Consider the following 23,594-nt stretch of genomic DNA (forward strand, 5'->3'; position numbering starts at 1 on the left):
TGCCATTCTACCGGAGTCAATGCAGGAGGCGGTTATTACCTTACTGCTGAAGCCTGGGAAACCACCAGAGAATTGTGGGTCGTATTGTCCACTGTCCCTTATAAATACTGACATGAAAATATTTGCAAAGATACTAGCCTCCCGGCTCAATCCACTGATGCCTTATATGGTTCAGAAAGACCAGGCGGGCTTCATATAGGGTCGATCGATGGCATCCAACATACAGAGGCTGTTCAATGTGCTGGCGAGGATACTGCAAGACACTGAGGCAGTTGCACTGTCCTTGGACATGCAGAAAGCCTTTGACACAGTATACTGGCCATTTCCGTTTTGTGGATGCTGAACAATTATGGGTTCGGCCCTAATTTTATAAAATGGTTGCGGCTCCTGTATACACAACCATAAGCCAGGGTGTGTGTGAACGGGGTGCTGTCCGAAGTGTTGATATTGGCAGGGGGAACCCGGCAAGGCTGCCCATTTTAGCTGTTATTATTCTCACTGGTGATTGAGCCCCTAGCAGATCTTATGAGGGCACGCCACGTTCGAGCTGGAATAGCCATAGCTGGCCGGACAGAAATGATAACACTCTACGGGGATGACATCCTGATGTATGTGAGGAAACCTGAGAGGTACCTGCAGAGAGTAATAGCTGCGGTCCAGGAATTTGGGAACTACTCAGGCCTTCGCCAGAAAAGTAATACGTCGGCGGTGTTTCCACTGACGACTGCACGAATGAACCCAGCAACCTGTTCGGACTGAAGTGGTCACCCCGGCAAGTGCAATATGCCGGGGTTGAAGCTGCACGCTCGGCGACCCTGGTGCGCTCCCTGAATTATGACACCCTAGTCAGGGAACTGTGCACCAAGCTTGAAAGATGGAAACAGCTGCCCATCTCGTTGATGGGCCGAGTGGCATTCGTGAAGATGGTCATCCTACCCAAACCTTTTGATCTCTTTAGCACTACACCGCTATGGCCCGACACATCCTTCTTCACGAAGGTGACCGGGGAATGCTCCACGTTCATATGGAGAGGGCAGGCAAGGGTTAGCTGGAAACGTCTCACATTGCCATACAAGCAAGGGGGGCTAGCCGCCACTGACTTCGAGCTATACTATTTGGCGGCCCAGGTGTGTTATGCGGCGTACTGGGCTGAGGGTGGACCACACACATCGTATGAGGAATTAGAAAGGCAAGGGAAGAGCAATGCCACACTTTTACATGGAGTGGTAATGGGAGGACAGAGAGATATGAACCACCTTGACCCAGTACTAGCCACACAACAGGCATGGCAGAGGCTAGTCCAGACATCCCCAAACATCGTAGTATACAGCCCGGTTATGGTGATCTGGGATGCCCCATATCTATATCCATCCAGAGATGCAGTACTGGCTACACACTGGTACGGGACAGGAATAATACATCTCTGTGATTTGTATCGAAATGGGGTGTTTAAAACCTGGGAGTATATCAGGACACAGATAGGGGACACCCCGCTCCAGAAACTACAATACTACAGGCTCGGATCAGCAGCAGCATCAGTGTGGACTGGATTCCCTCAGGAACCCCTTTCACACCAGAGTCTGAACTATACAATTTCCCTAGACGCAGCCAAAAATTCTGCATCTGCAATATTTAAACTGGCACTGCCAGCAAGAGAGGTACACATACCAGATGTCAAGGGAGATTGGGAGAAAGACCTGAACACTTCCTTTAAAGACACACACTGGTCCAGTTATGTAGGTTGATAAAACAGGTGTCGTATAACTCTAGATACAGATTGATTCATTTCAAAATATTAAATAGGGTACACCTCAGCCCAGCCCGTCTTAAGAAAATGAATGTGGTGGCTGAAGGACGATGCCCAAGATGTCAGAGTGAAGATGCTGACATAAAACATATGTTGGGGTCGTGTGGGTCGCTCACTGAATATTGGCATAAGGTATGTGATGCGTTAGGAAATATGGGAAAGATGGCAGACCAGCCAATAAGATGGGAACCTGCAATATGTATGTTGGGATAGGTACTTAATGAAGCCATTACAACGTAAGGTTATATATATTGGACTATTGATAGCTAAACGTGCTATATTAATGAGGTGGAAGAGCGCTGTATCACCCTCACTTGAGGAGTGGGAGAGAGACATGACCTGGGCGAATGATGAGGAAGAATTGTACTTACTACTTATCGACAGAAGGACATTTGGGGAGGGTTACGTCAATAGCTGGTTAATAACGAAGCTAGCGGAGAGAGCGGAAATGAGACAACGTGAAAAAAGTTGTACAATGTGTAACCTGACCGCACACTGTTGTGACGATTCCTGTACAAGTACCACATGATTGTGTGTACAAGTGATGTTGTATCTCAGTGCAAAGTTAAATAAAGTTTAACTACTATACTTACCCTGATCCTTTCCCTTTATCAGATACCATTTGTAAACACATGCGTGTTTTACACAACATCCGCTATATCCACGGCATATCATTGTGTTCCATCTTACTTTGGGTTTGAACAACGAATGTTCTCTTCTGTGCCACACCATTAAGGTAAACTAGGTTTTACACATTTTGTTTTTTTTCTGTCATCTACAAGACAATCAACTCATTATTTCTTTTTATTTCTTTTCTTGATTTCCTTTGGAATCTCTGCTGATTGGTATGTTCCTATTATTATTATTATGACATGTATGTGTGATTTGTTTGTTTTTTCATGTCGATACTGGTGTATTTTGTTATTGACTTGGAATTGACTAGACTTGCCCTGAAGAAGGAAATTATTTCCGAATGCATTGGCATTAAGTCTGTATTACATATGAGTTGCGGCAACTGCTCCCTCACTAAGAAAACATTAGTGATAGCTTGTTTTGAATTTCTATGGATAAATGATCACTTTGATACAAACAACCAACAGACTCTTTTCATTTTGAACAAGCGTATTACTTTAGATACTGGATCAAAACCATTCTTTTGAACTTTGAATGATTTTTGCCCATGTTGGGCCCCATTGAGAGCGGCTATGTGACAAGGTATTTTTACTTGGTCTCTAGCTTTTGTTGCAATTTTGAGTCAGGGTGTCTCCAGACTTGTCACAGCCTGCTCCTTCTGAACTCCAGTTTGAACATTTAACTTTTACCTTCACATTGACTTTAAAATGTGAAAGATGTCCAACCCTGTGGTGCCCACTCACTTCCCTGTTCGGAGTTAAAGGTTCTATCCAGTTATGAAAAGGTGATGATGTTAAATAAGGACTGAGAAGATCTCTACCTTGAGTTATGGGCACCATTGAATAATGTATTAAAGTTAATAAATGTATTAACGTTTTCTGTGCAAGGATGCTTTATGAATGGAGAATTAGGGGTGGGATTGTGTTGTGTTATGGGCATGTTGGGTGGGTGTGTGTTTGTTTTGTTCTTGTTGTTTTTTGACTATTGGTTGCTTTATTATGGTGTGTTTGCTTTTTCAATATTGTTTAATATTTTATGTCATAAGAATTTGCTTTGGCTATGATATAGGAAGGATTTGATAATTTGGGTAAAATGATTAATTATCATTCCTACAATGTATTGTGTTTAATCCCTGTCAATTGATTCTGTATTCTGTATGGCAATTGATAAGTACAGCCATTGCGTTGTTTTTTTTAATGAAAATGTTATCCAAACTCAAATTCTGTAGGCCAAGAACCTGAACATTGCTTAAATAAATATGTCTTTTGTGTGGTTTGTTAACTGTCTAGGTATGCTTGAGAGTTTTGCTATGTGCCCTCTACAAATGTCCAATATAGCAAAGGCTACTCAACAGTATTCCCAAAAAATAGATATCATTTTAAAACATCCTTCATAAGTGCAAGCATCCAGGAGGCACTCAAGTGAATTTTAGGTCATTGAGTATTTTCTGATTCATTCAGACATCATCAAATGTGGCATTTCTTGAAGGGCACATGAAGAAAATTCCTCAACCGTTCCACTCGCTGAGATGGAATTTCGAGAAATGAGTTAATTGGATTTGTGAGTGGAGGCTTCAGTGTTAACAAATTAAATGATGGGCCAAGAAATGACTCTGGGAGGTTGTGAGTATGTCAACTGATAAAGAAAAGAAGGCATTACAATTAGCCTACCCTTGACGTCAAAAATACCACACACTTCTAGACGCAGATACTTAAAGAAATGCATCTGCACGCAATTCATACCTCGGGTGCCATCCAGAAAGGGGTCCCAACAGATGTGTTTCGGCGAAGACGAGTGCTTGATAACTGAGCTGAAACACCTGTAATCAATAAAATATATATTAATTAATATGACACGCGATTCTGACCTTTCTACAAGAAACATTTTCATACTTTGTTACTATTTTCGATGAACGCTAAGAATTGCACTTACGTGCAGAGTGATGATAATAATAGTAATAATATGATTAGAGTTTTGGTTAGTGATTCAGAGTGTTTACTCCCAATTTAAAAAACTGTAATAATAGTTGTCATTATTACCAAATGTAATGTTACTCAATAGTATTCTAAAAGAGCGTGTGTTTATCAGTCCTAGGCCAGATATGAATTGGGACGAGGTAGGTCCTGGTGTGTTCCTTCTAGGACAAAGCAAGCAAAATGCAAAAAACATGTTCAACCAATGCAGATTATCCAATCCCTTTAACACATTTTGTTTTTTTCCCCCATTGTCTTTGTTGACAAATAGATATTGAAATGGAAATGTTTTAATGCAAGCATATCTTCAAAACTGTGTATTGCACCTCAGGAGTGTGATTTGGTGTACTAGAAAAAAGGGATGATGTAACCATTTCACTGGGGCATCACACTGAAGAAAGCGTGTCTTTGTTTTTAGATGATTCCTAGTGTACTCACTTGTTTTTTGTTGTAGTCAAGAGTTACCTATATTTCTTGTCTGATTTGCCCTGCTCGACATCTTAGGCTGTTTTTAGGGAAAGAAGTGCAACACTTTAGACCTCATCAGGGGTTGGGCAGTATCTCAGCGCTAGTTGCGCTGGGATACCGCCCAATGATATTAGCGTTACCACAATCCAGTCTGGCGCAATTTGCGCCAGATCCCAAGTTGCGGTGGGGAGGTAAATCCTCATTACCATTGGGTCCTTTGGACTCAAAAAGGGGTTTCTTGGTGCTATTAGCACCGGTGCAATTAGGGCCATGCTAATAGCACCAACATGGGAGAAAAGGGGAGCTTTTTACCTCCTGCAAAAAGCTGGAGGTAAAACTCCCACTTTCGGGCCAACTCTAGATTGGGCAGAGTGGTAAATGCAGTGGTGATAGCATTGCTGCTGCATTTACCGCTCTGCCCAACTCGTGATGAGGCCCTTTGTTTTAACAGAAGCAACCATGGTTATATGTACACATCTGTGTATGTCCCACTGGACCTATATGCCATGGCCATCTTTTGGGTATGTGCCAACAAACATACTTCTATGTACCAAACTGGTGCTGTGGTACAGAGAATTGAGATGATTCAATGATGTCGTCATGCCTTTCCCAGAAGTAGCTTCTCCTCATGTGGCCAGGGGATGGCAGCCACTACCTGGTCCTTACCCTGTGGGTGGCTATTTGAGGGAGGACCACATGGGGTGGCGACCCTCAGGGCGGTGGAGTGACATCATTGGGTGAGACATGGTATCCCTCATTTCATTTTAAGGACAACCCTTCAGTACCTCAGGCCCTCATGACATATTGTGCAATAACGCTCTATATTCTGCAAAATGTTGTCATAGAACGTTTAAACAACACGTATCTACATCAGTAACACAGACTGACACGAGGAAGAGAGCAACTGAAATGAAAATCTCTCAGCTAAATTGAAGTGAGCGGTCTAGCTGTAGGAGAAATGCGATTGGCTCCAAAAGGCTCCCTTCAGTAAGGCAGGAGTTCAAAGATGGAGTGTTAGGCAGAATCATATGCAGTACCCTTTGGGAACACCACACACAATTAAGACAACAAGTGCAAGTACAAATTCACCTTTGGTACAAGCCTGTACTACACAGTAAAGTGGTAGTGATGGCTGAGCAGCCAGACCTATCTCAGGAGTAAAGTGTGCAGTATCAGAAGTTACACAAAGGACAATTACTAAGGTTCAAACAAACACTGACTCAAGGTTTCTGAGGAGTAAAAGAATATACATTTATTTACACCATCAGTTATAAAACAGTTCACTAATGTAAAGCAGCAGAAAACCACAATCTTAATATACTACACTACACACAATCAATTCTGGACAAGTTAAGCTCAAAATGAAGTGTGAGCAAAATGGCACTCCAGAAATTTAGAAAGGGAGGGAAAGAAAGGTTATTCAAAATCAAGCAGCACCAACAAGTTATAGCCAGGGCAATCTAGAAAAGGCTTACTACAACTAGGATTCAAATCAATAGACCTTGCCAATGTTAATTGTTCAGAGTCTTTGCAGAGGATGACACAGTTCAGGGTAGTTCCCGATTAAGTCTTTGCCAACAGTTCAAAACGAAGATGGTTGGAAGAAAAGTTATTAGAAAGAGTAGAGAAGGATAAGCCCTCGGATTGGCGAAAGATTTCAAACACTTTCACCGCAGTCAGACGGAACAAACGACTGGATTTGCACAGTACCTTAGTAGAAGAAGAATGCTGTAGGTGAGGCAGAAGTTCCTGGCAGGTCCTGCAGGTTCACGTTTCCTGAAGCGACTGTCAGACTGACAGAAAGCAGGAAGACTGGAGGGTCCTGCAATGCCCAGGGAAGAAACCAGCAGCAGAGCAAAGCAATGAATAAAAGGTGCGCTCCTTAAAACCCAAACAGGGTCCATTCCTCCTGGCTATTCGGTTCACTGCAGCTATTCACAGCAAATTCGACCAGGGTAGGGAGGCCCTGCTTGGCGTTTGGCGAACTGGTTCGTCCCACCAGCTCAAGGGAAGAAGATTCCTTGCAGATCTTCTCTGTCGTCGAAGTTCAGGCGATTCAGACCCGCAGCAGGGCTTCACCGGGAGGTTCAGTAGTTGCAGTAGTCCTCTTCCTTCTGCTTCTCTTCAGTTCACTCGATCCAGTGGCGACTCTGCCTTCCAAGTCCCATAGACCTGCTTTTTATGTAGTTTACCCCCATTCACCCAGCCTGGCTGTCAATCACACAGCAGGGTGGCTGTCCTGGCAGGATAGTCAACTAGCCAATCAAACAAGAGTGCAACTTGGGTCTCCAAGGAGACCCTGTGCAGGGGGCCTCAAACCCCTCCCTCACATCCTATCCACCAAAGTACGGCAAACAAAGGGACCAAACCTGGTTTGGTACGCAGAGTAAAACACGAGAAAGACCTTTACAAAAAAAATGGCATATAAACCTGACCGGAACCAAATAACATTAAAAGGGGTCCAGCGGATTAAAGTTCCAGGCTATTAACATAGCCTCTAACAATACCAAGGCTAGTTCCATAGTCTGTGATAGGAAGAAAATGGTAGATACCACTGCCACCTGCCAAATCTTAGAGAAAAGGGAACAAAATAATGTTCCATAAGAAACAGACAAAAAGGGATAACTATTAACCCTTCCAATACTCAAATGGAAGATAGGTTGTACTGGGCTAAAACGTTAAAAAGACTCGTAAAGTCAATGGCAACTTTACATGTTCTAGGAGACAGTAGTCAGTCACAGAAAATTGAGGTTAAAGAGGAAAGTCTAAAAAGACAACCCTGTGTCACTGCACTAAAGGTGCTGTGTGACACACAGTACAAAGATGATGCCTATGGAGTAGGTGAGACTCCACGGTCTATGAACACAAAAATGGATAACACACAGCAAAACACATGTAAGAGTGGGAAAAACAGGCTCACAATCTTACCAGGTGGAAAAAATATATCCTAGAAATCCAGCAAAGCTGCTGGGGGACTCAGTAGGTAGGGGAAATTAGCCATTCTGGAGAATTCTCCCTAACATGGAGCCCTGTAGAACTGCAGAGAGACACGACCAGCTAGTGACTGCTGGAGAACACAAACTGTCATATGGACACACGAGCGGAGAAGTGGCACAAAGAAAGAGAGAGGCAGCGTCTGGACTGGCGATGCATTCTTGCAGGCAGGAGAGACGCCGAAGTACGAAGTGAGGCAAAGAAGCTGTGCACCTGCAAGAAAATCTGGAGAGATGCAGAGACCGCCACCAGCCGCAGAGAGACGTTGCCCAAACTGGAGAGAGAGCGGAAGCTGAGAGGACCCGACCGGAGTCAGAGAAGACAAGGATGCAGCCCTAAAGCCGGTGAGCCCACAGTGGAAGGTTTGGCTTCGGGAGTGAGCTGAAGATAAAAAGGAACAAGGGGAAAAGCATATACCTTCACATCTTGAAAGTGAATGAACATCTGTGAAAACCTGGCAGGAGAGTATACCAGGTATTTTGTGAGTCAGAGACTCCCAAGGAAGATTCATTCCCTTAGATTTTTGAATTACATTGAATGTGGAAAAAACATGAGGAAGGGAGTCATTTCCCCGAAAGTGAATTGCAACACCAAGAGGAGGGGGATATCCTCTTTGGCTTCAAAGAACTTGTATATTCTTTTGAACTTTTGTTTTGGAGGAGAAAAACCTGGGAAATGGAGCCATTCCCTGGAATTGTGAATATTATCCATTTGGAACGTTTGTTGGGTGTATACCTTTTTGTTGAACTTGAATATTTGTACACTTTTCAAACCAAAGACAATACCCTTAAAACCTTAAAGTTACTTTTAGAATGAGAGAGCTAGAATAGGAACTCTGAAACAGGACACTTTTGCTTTGGACATCTTGATAGTTTAGTTGAGGTAGGGAAATACCTCCTAGATTAGGCACAGTGAGGCATTTTCCAACCAGCTTATTATTTAATAAAAGTTTATGCCAACGACCATGACTCCTCTTTGTCCGTGTCTCATTCCTGGTTCTTCACAGAATGCTGTTTGTTTCTTGAAAATGGAAGATGGGCAGCACTCACACTCCCTCCCAATATGGAAGCGGTGGCATGGTCTCCTTCCTCCAAGGGTGGGCAGAAGAAGGTTGCAGAGATCTGGGGAACTATTAGGAACTCCTTAAATGTGATGATGTGGCATATCAGAAGAAGGACACAGACTGATTGAGGGCATGATGTAATGCCCATATCTCTATGGGTGGTCCGTGCCTATGTTTTTAACTAAGGTGCTTGTCAGTCAGTCATGAATGTTCAACAAAGGAATAAGTCCTGCTGTCCAAAACTATCCTTTTCTGATCTTACTCTCACACTACCAAACTAACTCAGGCATGGAAAATGACTCCCTTCTCCTCAGGGTACTACTAGTACCAGTCTTTCAAAACAGGATTCAAAGATAGTCTCTTAAAATGTCTCTCCTCTTCTGAGATTACATCTAGTAGCAGTCTTTGAATTTATGATTTGCAAATAGTCTCTTGTAACTTCTTCTATCAAACTATTCAATTCTTTAACTGGGTTATTTGGCTCCTCTCCCTTCTCTTGGTTTATCCCTCTTGGAATTATCTTCTTCATTCCCCTTTCCTGTCTGTGACTCTCAGTGTACTGTGAGGGAATAGGAGTAAGACTCTGACAGAGAGATTGCATGGTGATTGGAAAAGATTTAATAACAGAAATGGCAAATGGGCTGGGGAATAGGAAATCCTAACTAACCCTACCTCTAAGAGGGGTTCCCTGCCTCAACAAAACTAGTTATGGAAACTGTGTCGGAATGTCCTAAGTAAAGTTTGCTGTCCTGTATCCAAATCCTAATCTATCCCTCAACAGTTAACCTCAACATAAGGTAAACAAGGAAATATCTCTTAGCTATCCGCTTCCAGCACAGCTTTGTAGTTCAAAACAAAAGTTCCACAAGACTCATCGGGTTGATTCCGTTTCCCTGGAGTATTTCCAATGTTATCCAATATTGTCTCTGTGTCTTCAATGGTCAATATAGGTCCTTGTCCTTACTTGGCAGGCCAAACTACCAGGCCCGGCGACAAGGAAGATGGCCTGGACACAATTTCCAAGCTGCCTTGAGGGTCCCAGACCCTTTGAGAGCAGACCCAGCTCCCATGTACTGCGATGATGAAGAACAGCCTGGTCCCCTCTCCCAAGTTGTACTGAGGTTCCCTGAGCCTTTCTGAATAGACTCGGCTCCCATATACTTCAACAAGGAAGAGTAGCCTGGTTCTCTCTCCCAAGCTGTGTTCTGAGCACACCCAGCACCCAGGTACTGCAATGAGGAAGAATACCCTGGTTCTATCTCCTGAGCTGTGATGGTCTTCCTCTCAATTGAGGTGGGTCCCAGACCCTGTTCTCAGTACCTACTCCTTTGTCCACCTTCCTGCTAAGTAGGGTACTCCGCATTCTCGTTCTCATCGTTCTCTCTCTCTCTCTCTCTCTCTCTCTCTCTCTCTTTCTCTCTCTATCTTCACTTTCTCTCTACTACTGTTCGGGGTGTATTTCCCCAACATGGGTCCCAGACCCCCTTCACTTGATTGCTCTCACAGTTCACTTTATCTGATCTCTCTTCAAGCCAAAGACTTGGTTTACTCCCCTGCCAAGGTCTGCACGCAATACAAATTCAAATAAATAAAATAAAATAAAATAAATCACTTGTATATTCAAAGTGCATATCTTTATCTAGTGTCTCTTCAAGGCACACCCTTAGTTTACTCCCCTGCCAAGGACTGTGAATACTACTTGTACATGCAAAGTTCGTGTTTCTCTTTGTTACTGTTTGAGATCTGCTTACCCAATATGGATCAAAGACCCCCTTCAATTGATGTATACGCAGTTGTGAAGATTGCTTCTGTGCTTTGCTTTGGGTCTCCTGCATCCTCTGGGTCTCCCCAACCCTGGGATTAGCCACCCTAGCACCTGCAGGGTCTCGGCCATCAACCTGCAGTTGTTTGCTGGTCTCCCAACAACTTTGGCCGGCTCTCTGGCTCACAGAGGCCTTCCCCGCTTGCCCGCACATCTCCTTTGCACTTCTGCAGTAGCTTCTCTGCTTTGCTTCGGCCTCCGTCACCATCTGGCATCCTACCCCTGCGCAGACTTTCCAAATGTTTGCCTCTTCCCCGGACACCGTCTGCTTCTCTGCTCTGTTGGTCTCCGTGTAAGTTGCCAGACCCACGGCCTATGCCGAGCCGAAACTGAAGACACCATTGTGTATTTAAGAAATGTCTGAACTTTCCACGTAACCTAGTGGGCATACCTTTACTCGACTTATGTTATGCAGATGATACAATCCTCATAGACCAGACCCCAATAGAGCTCCAGAGAGCTCTGAATTGTCTGGAAAAACATGCAATTACCAATGGGTTAAAGATCAACCAAAGTAAATCTACAATTATGATTCTGAGAGGGAAACAAAAATCTAATCAAAATAGCTGGTTCCTGGGTGGAATGAAACTAGAAGTGGTAGAATCTTACATGTACTTAGGTAGCCCAATACTTATGACACCAAACACGCACACATATAGAGAGTCATTACAGATGAAGATCTTGGGCAGATGGCAAATCATGAAAAGCTATGTCTTAAAGAAAAGTGTGGTAGAAGTGTGGAAGCATTGCGTGAAGCTTATGTGAAAAGTGTAATTCCGGCATTAATGTATGCTTTACAGCACAAACATTGGACGGATCAATTGGAGGGAAAACTCCTAAGGTCAATATTGGGAGTTCCATAGGCAGTGCTGGTCGAGGCCTTCCTCTTGGAGTTCGGTCTAACGTCTCCATTAATATGTTGGAAAATCGCCAGAACCCTAATATATATTACTTCAAAATGCAAAATGGAAGAAGGCCTTACGCTAAGAAATTTCTTGGTGAACACAATACCTGGCTGGCAAATATAACTGACAAAAACCAGGGGAAATCTGGCACACACAGAACTAAGTAATACTGCATTTGACTATCTATGCAGCCTGAATACTGAGTTACCTATTGAGGGTGAAATGGAGCAATTTAAAGCGAAGCTCAGAGCAAAATCTATGTTTCGCGATAATGTGGAAAACAAAGACCCACTAAACACAAAACAAGGATACTCAGAATATATAAAACATGGATTCCCACTAAATGAACCCCAATCCTACGTGGTCAAATGGACAAGTATGAAATAACGTAGATTCATTACATACATGCGCTTAAATATACTGCCTGTCTATGAATACACAGGAGCATGGGGGGGGGGCATAACGTGGGAAAATCAAATTGACAAATAAACGTTAAAAGAGGATGAATAACCAACATATATCCTTGAAAACTATAAGGAGGGCTTAAGTCTGTCTCCACTTGGGTGGCAGTGTTAATGTACATGTATATCTCCTTTCCATTATGCAGCTTCCTTAAGAGGATGCTCAACATTCGGGTTGGCAAAATGTGCTGTGAGCGGAAACATGATAAAAACTCTTACAGCTCCCTCGATGCGTTTGTTGATGTTGCCTCGGGTAATCACGACTGCCTGTAAGTTTATACATCGTGATTTTCTAAACAAAATAAAAGCCCCCTTTAGAGTAAGATCTATGTTTCTGCCCAAGCTCTGAACCTCAAGCTATGGTCGTGATTCTCCAAACTTGCACCGGGACTTCAATCACTTTATTCCCAGCCTTCCTCTGAAACAGATTCCATAGCTCTGACCTCCCAAGTCTGTGCATCTTTCATAAGTTACCAGGGGCCATATAACTGGATCTTTTCACCGGTGCAGGTGCAATTGTGCATTTCATTAACATTAGGGCAAACATTGCCTGGTATAAGAGAGGTTGTATTAAAGGAACTTTTCACTGGTTCAAGGTGATAAGCACTAGGGCAAATATGCCCTAGTTATATATGATATGATAAGGCATTTTAACGTGCCTGTACACAAGTGTTTCTTGTGTAGGGGCACACAAAACATTATTTCACTGCATTTTTGGACCGGGGCAATATTTGTACTAGTGGTTTGCCCTGCAGCAAAAATGCTTTGACATTTTTCCTTTTTGCACTGGAACAATTTGTTCCTCAGTGCTAGTTGCACTTCCATAGGTGCAAGGTTTCTATAACACTGCTCAATGGGCCCGATTTACGCACGCCTTTTGCAATTGCACAATCCCAGTGAAAACGTTCTATAAATCAGGTCACATATGTATCGAAACAGTATTAACTCTAGGCCAAATTTGCGCTGGTGAAAACATGAATTTTAGCAATACTTTTTGTTTGGTTCCAGGCAGGGGTCAAGTCCTAAACATTAATGTGGGGGGACTCATTAACAAACGCAATGGGATGTGACTTCACCAGACATTAGCATATCAAGGTGAAATAGGCACATTTCATTACATTGGCTTTGCATAACCACCCAAATTGCACAGTATGAATTGCTTTCATAAAATCAACACACACAAAACCAAGAGAGGATATTTTCTTCTAATAGTGTTTTTGAAAACGTTAAAAGGTGTGCATATTTTAAACTCCAAGAACCGAAATGGGACATTTCACCTTTAATTGTTTGCTATTTTTCATCAGGTAGTGCAGTGGTGAAGTGTCCTGCCTACAAACATAACGATTCTGGTTTGATCCACAAGGTCGGCCTTAATTCATAAATTCAAAGAGGACATTCAATGTTTCTCATTTTAGCTGGGGGGGCTGAGTCCACCCTCTGAAAAAGTGGGTGGACTCCGTCCCCCCGCGTGTACCCTCGACTTGAGGCCCTGTTTCTAGTGCCTCTTTTGGCCTTCGCTGTAATGCTACTACCGCTCGAAATTGCACTCATACTGCTTCAAGGTGTTTGCAATATGGCCCCAAAATGTTCACTGTTTAACAACGTCTTCATCCGGCAAACAAGGAAAATACTTTTTATAAATGTGTGGCCATGCCGACACGTTGTTAATAACTCTGAAAAGCATAATAAGGTAATGTATTTGCAGTGGTTTAAATGAATACACAGAAACTACAGCATTAGCAATAATGTATAGTGAGAATATGTGTTACACTGAAAGCACGGAAAATGTGTGCGAACAAAGAGTTAATGCACTTAATATATGCATCCAATTTAAACTCCTTGCAGAGTTTAAAGGATATTCAAAAAGGCGTATTTAATTTGAATAGCAAGTCACTCTGCTTTAGGCTGAAGTTATTGCTGTCAGCAGTAAGCTGGCATTTTGCATTGCAGAACCTCAGTTATACGAGGCCTGATGGTGCCTTGAGGTGTTTTCTGCATGGCTGGAGAGTCTGATGCCATGCCACATTTGGCATCCCTTTCTGCAAGCACTTCAGGAGTAATCAGGCATAGAGTCCAGCAGCATATTTACACGGTTTTATCATTTAAACGCACACTGCATTTACATGTCTCTGAGATCAAACGAAGATGCCCAAGAAGGTACAGCAAATGTATATCTAGTTAAACAATATAGTGCTTCCATACATATATTTTCCTATTTGAAACTCCACTTACTGATGCAGGGGACCAGGATGAGCAAGTGAGGCATCCCCCTCCCTACCTACACTAGAGGCGTGCAGTCCATTGCTCATCCTTTACTGCAGCCGGGGTCCATCCAGTCTTATCACTTTTTGGTTATGTTATTTGATATTTGTTCTGGATTCCAAGCACTGTGGGGTGAAAGACCGCTTGAAAGATCATAGTCTGTGTAAACATGAAAATAACAGCTTTACACTGCATTTGAACAATAATTAGAATGTTGGTTACTATTCAATTACCAGCAGATATGACTAGTTTCAAGATAAAGACACTATAAAAGCCATACAGAGCAGAGGTGTCAGGCACAGAGAGGACTGCTATGTCAGTGACAATGTGTCAGCTGGACTGGATTTTGTGAATGGGACTCAGCTGCATACTATTGAATTTCGGTCCCAAAAAGGGATGCATGCTCTTCCATTTGTTTTATTCACTTAAGTCCTGTTGAACCCAATGACAAACACCTTCTCCCTTTATAATATTCTCATTTCCTGTGCAGAGATGTGGGGTAGTCTTCCTTTCTGTCACTCTGCAAACATGACACATATCACTGAACCCCAACCTTTCACATGGATAGGAGTCCCTGCCTCGCCCACTTCTCTAAAACCCTTATCAAAGCCTGCAGAATCCCTCTGCCTGACCCCACACATTCTTGAAGTGGCTGTCATAAATTCAAGATCTACAGTCAAAGACTCTTTGGAAATCTCGGATTTCGTACTCCATGTACGTAGAATATACACTCATTACAAGTTTGCTGGTATCCCGCCAGTAATTCTGGCGGGACACCGGAAAACTGACCTACCATTTCCGCCACCTGATATCCTGGAATTCATGGGATATTACAGGTGGTGAAAAGGGCAATAAACCCCATTCCATGGAGTTCCATGAGACTCCACAGATGGGATTGCTGGTATTATCAGCAGTATTTTTGCAAGTGGGGGCCTGATTTACGTTCAGCTCTTGGCTGGAATTAAATCGGGGACCCTTACCAGTAAACCTGTAGTTTTGCAGTGTGGTAAAATTGTCGGTCACAGAATGTGACTTTTACTGGCACATTTGCCACACCGCAAAACTTGTAATGATGCCCACTGTATCTATTACTGCTAAAGAGATCTGCTCTATCCTATCCGCTTGTTTGAATCTCTTATTATGGGGTTCACCAACGACCCTCACAAATATTCTGATTTTCACATGCACACCTCAACAAAGCTCCAGAAAATGAAACTACCTTTGCTGAACACCTATCTGGCTAAGTCTACAACTTGTTTATGTGGCATAATCATTTTATTGTGCTTGTTGACCTTGAAACTGGAAGGCAGTTAGCCTAGCGTGCTTGACTCGACATCTCCTCGAATTGTTTAAAAAAATAGTTTGAATCAGCTTGACTTGGTCGAGCCACCATTAAGCAGAATAGTAATCTGAGTTGAGACGAGTCGCATAATGCTTAATTCAATGCAAACATGGATCGAATCATCTTGTTTTTCCTAAAATGAAAAATAATGTATGTCATCCCGTGGAAATACTAGTTAGAAGCAAATCATCCCTCTTTGAACCAATAGGCACCAATTTTCTCAAATAGTTTCAAATTTGCTTGAGCTAATAATGTAATACAAACATTCAACACACTCGATGCAAATGGACATGGGCTGGCACAACTCGTGTCTGTCATTCGAGCACATGAAGTTTGCTTGTTTGTTAGTCTATATAGCAGAATTCACACAATTCGATCTCACTGATGATTATTGGCTCTAAGCACATCAAATCAGTTTATGGCTTTAATGTTACTGGATAGCATACTTCCTGTTTGACAACATGGTGTAGGTTAGAGTAGGTTAGAGCAGTGAGGGAGGACGATATGGCTAGCTGCTGGCTGGTAGAGACAGGGAAATACAGAGAGAGAGAGAGAGAGAGAGAGAGAGAGAGAGAGAGAGAGAGAGAGAGAGAGAGAGAGAGAGGCATAACTAGAGTGGGAAAAATTGAAAAGGGGGGATCTGAAAGAAGGGCGGAGCATGCGAGGGGAGCAGAACATTGAAAATTAAGAGGGGAATACCTTACCCTAACCTCAAGAGAAGGACTGGGGAGAAGAGCAGCATCCAACAAGAGCAGTGGCTGCAAAGGAGCTGATTACCAATGTGGCAGAGCAGCAAGCCCCACCAGTGCCACCTCTGCTGGCTGAATTTCAGTCACTGTCCCAACCACAGCAGTGTAGGAGAATCTAGTTGGGCCAGGCCAAAAATAAGGAATATGTGGTATGACAATTTTTAGCTGATTTGCTAGGGGAGCTATTTGCGTCATAAAAGTATTCCCTGGTGAAATACACAACCTTTTGAGACATTGTGGGCCGAAGGCCCCATCTCACCAACACAAGCATGCTCTGGCACCTGGAGAGGAAAGACACCATTCATTCCTCTTTAGGTGATTCTGTGGCCGGGCCATCCTCTAGCCCTATCGCCAGCAAAAGGAGATGTCAGCCTGTACGGTAGCCAGCAGTTGCCAGACTAAATGCACCAGGAGTAGGTACTGCCATGCATCCTGGGATTTCTATTCCAAGGTATGCAGTATCTGCCATGCCATGGTTTCTGGGGACAGTGGTTACATGCTGCTGGAGAGATGAGAGGCTAAGGTGGGGGTGATGCATCTGTGGCACTTAATGTTTCTACAGGGAAAGCCAATCTAAAATATTCAGAGTGAGGCAGTGCCAGCCATTCCTGATCCCTTCCCACTCCTGGTATATGGCCACGTTTTTTCACAGTTTATTTGTTCCTTAAAAGAATATAAACATGATAAACCCAAAAAAACGAAACACTGAAAAATATCCTCCGAAACAGTATTCTTTTCCTTGTAGGAAATCCATTTGTGCAAACTTGTTTAGGGGCATCCCTTGTAACAAAGCCACCCCTCAAAAAATTGTTAAGGGCCATCCCTTGTAGCTAAGCTGTTCCTTGAATTTTTTTTAAAGGACTTCTCTTGTAGAATTGCCGCTTCTTGAACAAATGTAAAGGGTTATTTTTTGTAGGAATGCTGCTCCTTGCAAACTTTCAACAGCTCATCACATGCACGAAAGGCCCTCTTCAAAAAATGTGTAGCAGCCATGCCGTGAAGCAAAACCACTCCTTGAAAAACTGTTAAGGGTCATCCTGTGTATGAAAGCAGCTCCTCAAAAAAAATTCAAGGGCCATCTGTCACTCCGTAGACAAACCAACGCCATGCCGTCCTCAACAGCCTATTCATCTAAACTAATAAATGCCTGCCGACCATTCCTGTCTCCTAGTAGTTGCATCACCCTTTCAAGAGCCCTTATACTCTCCAAACTGGACTATTGTAATACCTTATAACTTGGTACCAGCCAAAGAAACCTTCACAAGCTATAGGTACTACAAAACAATGATCTCAGAACTGCTCTAAATATTCCTCGGTCCAACCACATCTCACAAATTCGACGGAACACCAAGACAGGATCACTTTCAGAACACTTATGATTACTCACAAGTGCCTAAACAACTCAGCCCCCAAGTATCTGATCGACAAATTCTCTAGAAAGGACTCCACCAGACCTACCAGAGCCAACTATGCCCACTGTCTGAATGTACCCAAATTTAAATTATTAAAGCCGGAGGAGCCAGCTTCCCAGTCTTAGCGGCCAAGCCCTGGAACAAACTACCACCTGCCTTAAGGACAGAACCAGTGTTCCTTTCCTTCCGGAATAAGGTTAAAATCTGGTTGTTTTCTCAATCAAATTAACAACCACATTATACTATTGTGATCTTTTGACCAAGCTGCTTGACCTGACCATGCCCATAGTTTAGATATGTATCACTAGGTGGCCTTCCTAAGGTCTCTCCTCAAGACTATCTTAAACTATGTTTTGTACTTTGTATATATATCTTATTCTAAATTGTATATATACCTCAAGATTGTCCTAAACTATGTTACAAACACTGTATATATCTTCCCCTATATTTGTAAATATTCTGTACATTTTTGTAACTATTACTGTATGTCATTTTCATGCAGTAACCTTGTTGTACACTATGTCAGTGAGATATATAAACAAATAAAACAAACAACCAAACAAACATCTCTTGTAGCAAATCCACTGTCAGAAAATTGTTAAGGGTCATTTCTTTTAGTGAAACATCTCCTTAAACAATTACTAAGAGGCATCCCTTTCAAGAAAGCTAATCTTTAAAAAAAAATGGGTTGTTTAAATGCTGCTCTTTGTAAAATTGTTAAGGGACATCCCTTTTAAGAAAGTTGTTCTTCAAAAATTGTTATGATGCATTCCTTGTATCAAAGCTACTCCTTGAACAATTATAATGAAGCTGTTCCTTGAAAAAATGTTTAAGGGTCATCCATTGTAGTGAAGCAGCTCCTTTAAAAATGTGTTAATTGAAGGTATGCCACTTCTAAAATATTTATAATGCTCATCCCTTGTAGGGTGCTCCTTGAAAAATGGTTAAGGGTCATCCCTTGCAACAACAACAATGCTTGAGAAATTGTTAAGTGAGGGTCATTTCTTGCACAAAAGCTGCTCCTTGAACAGTTTTTAAGGTTCATCCCTAGCAGCCTAGCTATCCCCTGTAAAAATTGTGAAGCGTCAGCCCTTGTGGTATTTCCATTGCTGAAACAATTGTTCAGGTTCACCGATTGTATGAAAACCGCTCCTCAAACAATTGTTAAGGGTTATCCCTTGTAGTGAAGCAGCTCCTTGGAAAATAATTGTCATCCCTTGTATGAAGCATTGCCTTAACATTTGTTAAGGGTCATAGCCTGTAGAAAAGCCTGTATTGAAACAATTGCTTACAGTCCTCGCTCATTGAAAAACAGTTAAGGGTAATTCGTTGTAGAAAAATTGTTCGGTTCATCCATTGCAGTGAAGCCACTCTTCGAAAAAAATTGAAAAGTTCATCCCTTGTATAAAAGCCTCTTCTCAAAGCATTGTTTAGGATGAATCCCTTGTTGCTAAGTCATAAGTCACTCCATAAAAAAATGTTTACGGTTCACCCCTTGTAGTAATGTCGCTCCTGAATTATTGTTCAGATTGTTGCCTTGTAGCAAAGACGTTCCTCCCAAATATTTTATGAGTCTTTCTGATAGCATGGCCACTATTTTAAAATTGTAATATGTCATCCCTGGAAAGTTGCTCTTCTAAAAATTAAGAGTCAACCATTGTAGCAAAGCTGCTCCTTGAAGAATTGCTAAGAGTCAACCTTTCTATCAAAGCCACTCTTTGAAAAATTAAGGGTCATCCATCTCAGGAAAGAGGCAATATTTGGCTGGTCAAGACGAGACAGTGTTTATGTGACGAAACAACAGATATTTAGGAAATCAAATCAAGATTCTGAACTGCAAATGATGTTGTTTTCATTTAGATGACCAACGTGATGGAGGACCTTTTTTCCTTTTGTTTGCCTAGTTCCATTTGCACATGTCCTCGTAGCCCCATTACATTTTTGGACTTTAAGTGGAAGGGTGTTCACTGTTGTAGGTTTTGTCAATTCATTACATTTATTCCAATAATGTATATCATTTCAACTAACATTATTTTGCATACTCATTGTCAAAAAACCATATCACTGATGCAATTGTATTTCTGGTGCAGTAGGTAAATCTCTCCATTGGTTCTGTTTGTGCCACTCTTGTGATTGCCAAATGAAATGCAGGTTATGTTCCTCACCCTCTGAATACCTTCTATCAGGAGGGCTGATTTCCTGCCCCTCTTGTTTTCCTACTTCTACATCAAACAAATGCTGACAATGGGCCTCATTCCGAGTCGGGCGGTAGGGGATACCGGGCACCGGTAAGGAGACCGGTGCCGGTAATCCCCTACCGCCCGATTCTGAGGTCCCCTAACGGTGACCGTTAGGGGACCAGGGCGCAAATAACAGGCTTGCCCAGGGTCAGATTGGCCTCGGCCTTTCGGCCCGTGGCCGGGCCGAAATCCGCCCTGGAGAGTGGGGGCCGGTTTCTGGCCATGCCTGGGCCAGTTTGGAGAACATAAAAATGAAAAAATAGAAATGAAAAAAAAAAAAAAATCCTTTCATCGCTCTTAGGTCGATCCATGAGTAGCAAAATAGGTTGGGTGATATTGTATGCATATTTGTTCTATTAAAAAGAGCTTAAGCGTAAGTGCTATACAATAAAATAGTATCATTTGGCCTTGGACGTCTGCTTGGATTCACAGTAATTTAGTATACTTAGGAACAAGGCTATTTGATGCCACTTCCTGTTTTGTCAAGGGGTGAAAGTTGTATTTCATCACTTGCTGGGATGTCACTTTGGGGTGGGGTCAAATGAAATCACCTCTGGTGATGTCATCAGAGGTCAAGGGTCATGAGGCAAGGGGTGGGCCACTTTTTTGAGGCGTGGGGTGGGCCACTTTTTTTTGGGTGACGGGCCTATTTCTTGTCCCAGTCCGACCCTGGGCTTGCCATTCGCGTGTCCTCTATTTGCGCCCTCCCCATTCCCATTGAGGCCTATGGGGGCTCAAATGGGAATGGGGAATGTCATTTTCAATTGGGACTGGCATTTTCAATTGGGACTTACCAGTCCCGCAAAGGTCAGACTACACCGGTAAGTCTCCATTGAACTACACCGGTGCCGGACCCGTTATTGGTGGCAGTCTCCGTGCAAATAGCGCCATGACCAAAACCAATCTCGGAATGAGGCTGAATGTCTCTCCGTCACACTTCCTCTTCTTTGGCTTAGACAATGCTTGTTGAGCTCCTTTTCAACTATTGCCTCTTCCTCATTCTGGCAATAAGCATTACAAATAGCTTATTTCGGTATTGCCCTCTCTTGGCTTTGGCAATGATTGTTATTGTTCACTTGTTTCAGTATTGCCCTCTCTTTGCTTTGGCAATAACGTTGACCTTTATAGTTACAATTATAACCTTTCCTTTCTTGTCTGTTCTTATTATGCCACTTCAACTTCTTCAAATAAGTTTGGTATTAAAAATTACTATAAGTGGTCAGCGGGTGAATACGAAGCGTACCGGGGTTACCCAACAGTGGTGAACTCACTGGTTGCTGCTTGCGCGTCCGCTCGCTCTGCTGCCACAGGTCCTTCTGCTTCCTTCGCCTCCTCCTACACAGCAAACTGCTTTGGAACTCCTCCCACTGCCTGTTCCTGTTGGGAAAAGAGCGCCCCTTGCTCCAGGAGAGCTACTTACTCCTGAAACACTCTGGTTTTCGCCTGCCACCGGAGCAAAGCTTACAATAAGGAGAGCCTCTCTCTCCTCTGGAAAAGCTTTTCACAACACTGCCACGCAATCTCTGCATTCAAGGCCATCGAAGTTGGAGATACTGTCGGGACGGTCATCTACTCTGTAGATAGCGGCGGCTCAGTTTCTCCTCTTCTTTTGCTGCCACTGCGACTTGGATTTTCTGCAACCACTCCACCTCCTACTTCTCATGGCCTGCACCTGAGGGTGTCTTACATATTCAAAGGTCCCGCTCAGGTGTGGGTCATTAGAAATACTTCTTCGTCTCAGTACTTTGGGCATTATTCAGATTTTTTTTCGATGAAAGTTTCAATTCTACAGTAGGCCATTAAGATTGTAGGGTCTCTAGGGAAGTTAGTGAAGGGGTCCTCCCAGTCTTCCTGATCTGGTTCCCCCCTCATGTGATCCTCCCGCAGAGCACCAGTCGCAGAGTCAGGATCAGGAAGCGTCTACTGTCCCAGGCCACATAACAAGGGTCTCAGGACAGATTTCCTGGGAGAACCATCTCTGATTAATCACATCTGTCTCAGAGAAAAGGCTGTTATGTGAAACATTTCTCCGGTTGTCCATTGCAGAAATAATCCTATCTAAAAGGAAATCCTGCCTCCCACACAAAGAAAAGCTGCACTCCTCAAAACATTTGAATAGCTCTTCTCGGTACAGCTAACAGCTCAAACATTGTTCTGGCTTTACTCTCAGAAAAGCCACTATTTGTAAAATATCCTGGCTCTCCCCCACAGGAAGCTGCTTTCTCAAAACTTGTAATGGCTAGCTTCCCCCACAAAAAACTGAAAACTGTTACCTAAAAAGTGTCCTAGTCCTGTGCCACAGAAAAGTAACAATCTGATCAATGGTCCGAGCTCTAGATATGCTGGTCTGTGTTAAATGTTAGTCCATGTTGCCATAGTCCCAAATCCGTTCAAATAAAATACTATAATTATTGATGGTGTGTTTGGTGGACCATTCTCAATCTTTCTCAAAATCAAACATATTTTCTTGGTTTCCATGAACCCTTGCAATTGTTAATAATGATTATCCTCAACTCAGACTGTGTGTACATATATAGCTGGGATATCTAAATCTGAATCACTGTCTCCCATCTCTTTTGCAAGCAATGGTTGAGGAACATATGTTAGATTGTTTTTCATGAAAGCTAGGTGTTGAAAATGTTATGCACGGACTCGAGTATCTGATTAAAGCAAACACTATTTGGACGATAGATCACTATTTTACAAGCTAATTTGAAAAAGAGCAGTCCAGATATGCTTCTTTTCTTTCCAATACATGAACGGATCAGTGTCAAAGGGCGTGATACCTTCCTTGAGAGAGATATCAAGAGTGTGCTTTCCAGAGCTCTCCCTTAACACAACTGCAGTGTCAGCCTGTGAGGACATGAGCAGCTTGGCCCAAAAGGTTGTCTAAACTGGTGTATTAAACTGGTACTGTTTGTTACATGTAGTGGTGAGTACTTTGTAACATAATGTTGGGTGGACGTGTTGAGCTGACTACAAGTGGGCTTGTTTCAGTCCCCTGCCCAACCTTCCATATATACTAGTACTGCAGAGACAAGCATGTCTTTATAAGATAAACCTCCCAGACACTTTGATAGCAGTGTCATTCTAAACCCTATATGTTCTGTGCCCATCAGTTTGTTACATTGTTAATGATTTTGAAGCAGCTGAAGCAAGTGGAGTGCCAGAAATGTGCACTTTGCAATATACTTTGTGTCTACCTGCTGCTTTAAGAAATGCGTTAGTGGTATCACTTCACTTTGTATAGCACATTTCCTGCAAATGTGTCAAGTAGCATCTTCTAAAGCTCTCAGATGGTGTGTTAGAGGCAGAAACGGGTACCGGGCGGAGAAAGGAGTGTGACCCGAGAGAGAGAGTGAAGGGGACAGCCACATGAGAGCAGCGGGTGTAACCCCGGACAAGGCGGCAAGGGCAAGTTTGTTAAAGAAAACGCTATACAGAGTCGTCCCATTCCACGTGA

General features: G+C 42.8%; 1 protein-coding gene across 6 annotated transcripts in view; it reads right to left on the bottom strand.

The window, feature by feature from the left end:
- The window catches only part of MYO3A (myosin IIIA), a 2,295,212-nt gene that overhangs the window by 1,910,388 nt on the left and 361,230 nt on the right, over nucleotides 1-23,594 (bottom strand). For all 6 annotated transcript variants that reach the window (XM_069648154.1, XM_069648153.1, XM_069648152.1 and 3 more), the window contains exon 7: nucleotides 4,183-4,259. In XM_069648154.1, coding sequence (XP_069504255.1) covers nucleotides 4,183-4,259 — 77 coding nt within the window. The remainder of the gene's footprint in view (nucleotides 1-4,182; nucleotides 4,260-23,594) is intronic.

Source organism: Ambystoma mexicanum, chromosome 2q (genome assembly GCF_040938575.1).
Source record: "Ambystoma mexicanum isolate Mex_15411 chromosome 2q, UKY_AmexF1_1, whole genome shotgun sequence".
Classification (NCBI taxonomy): Eukaryota; Metazoa; Chordata; class Amphibia; order Caudata; family Ambystomatidae; genus Ambystoma; species Ambystoma mexicanum.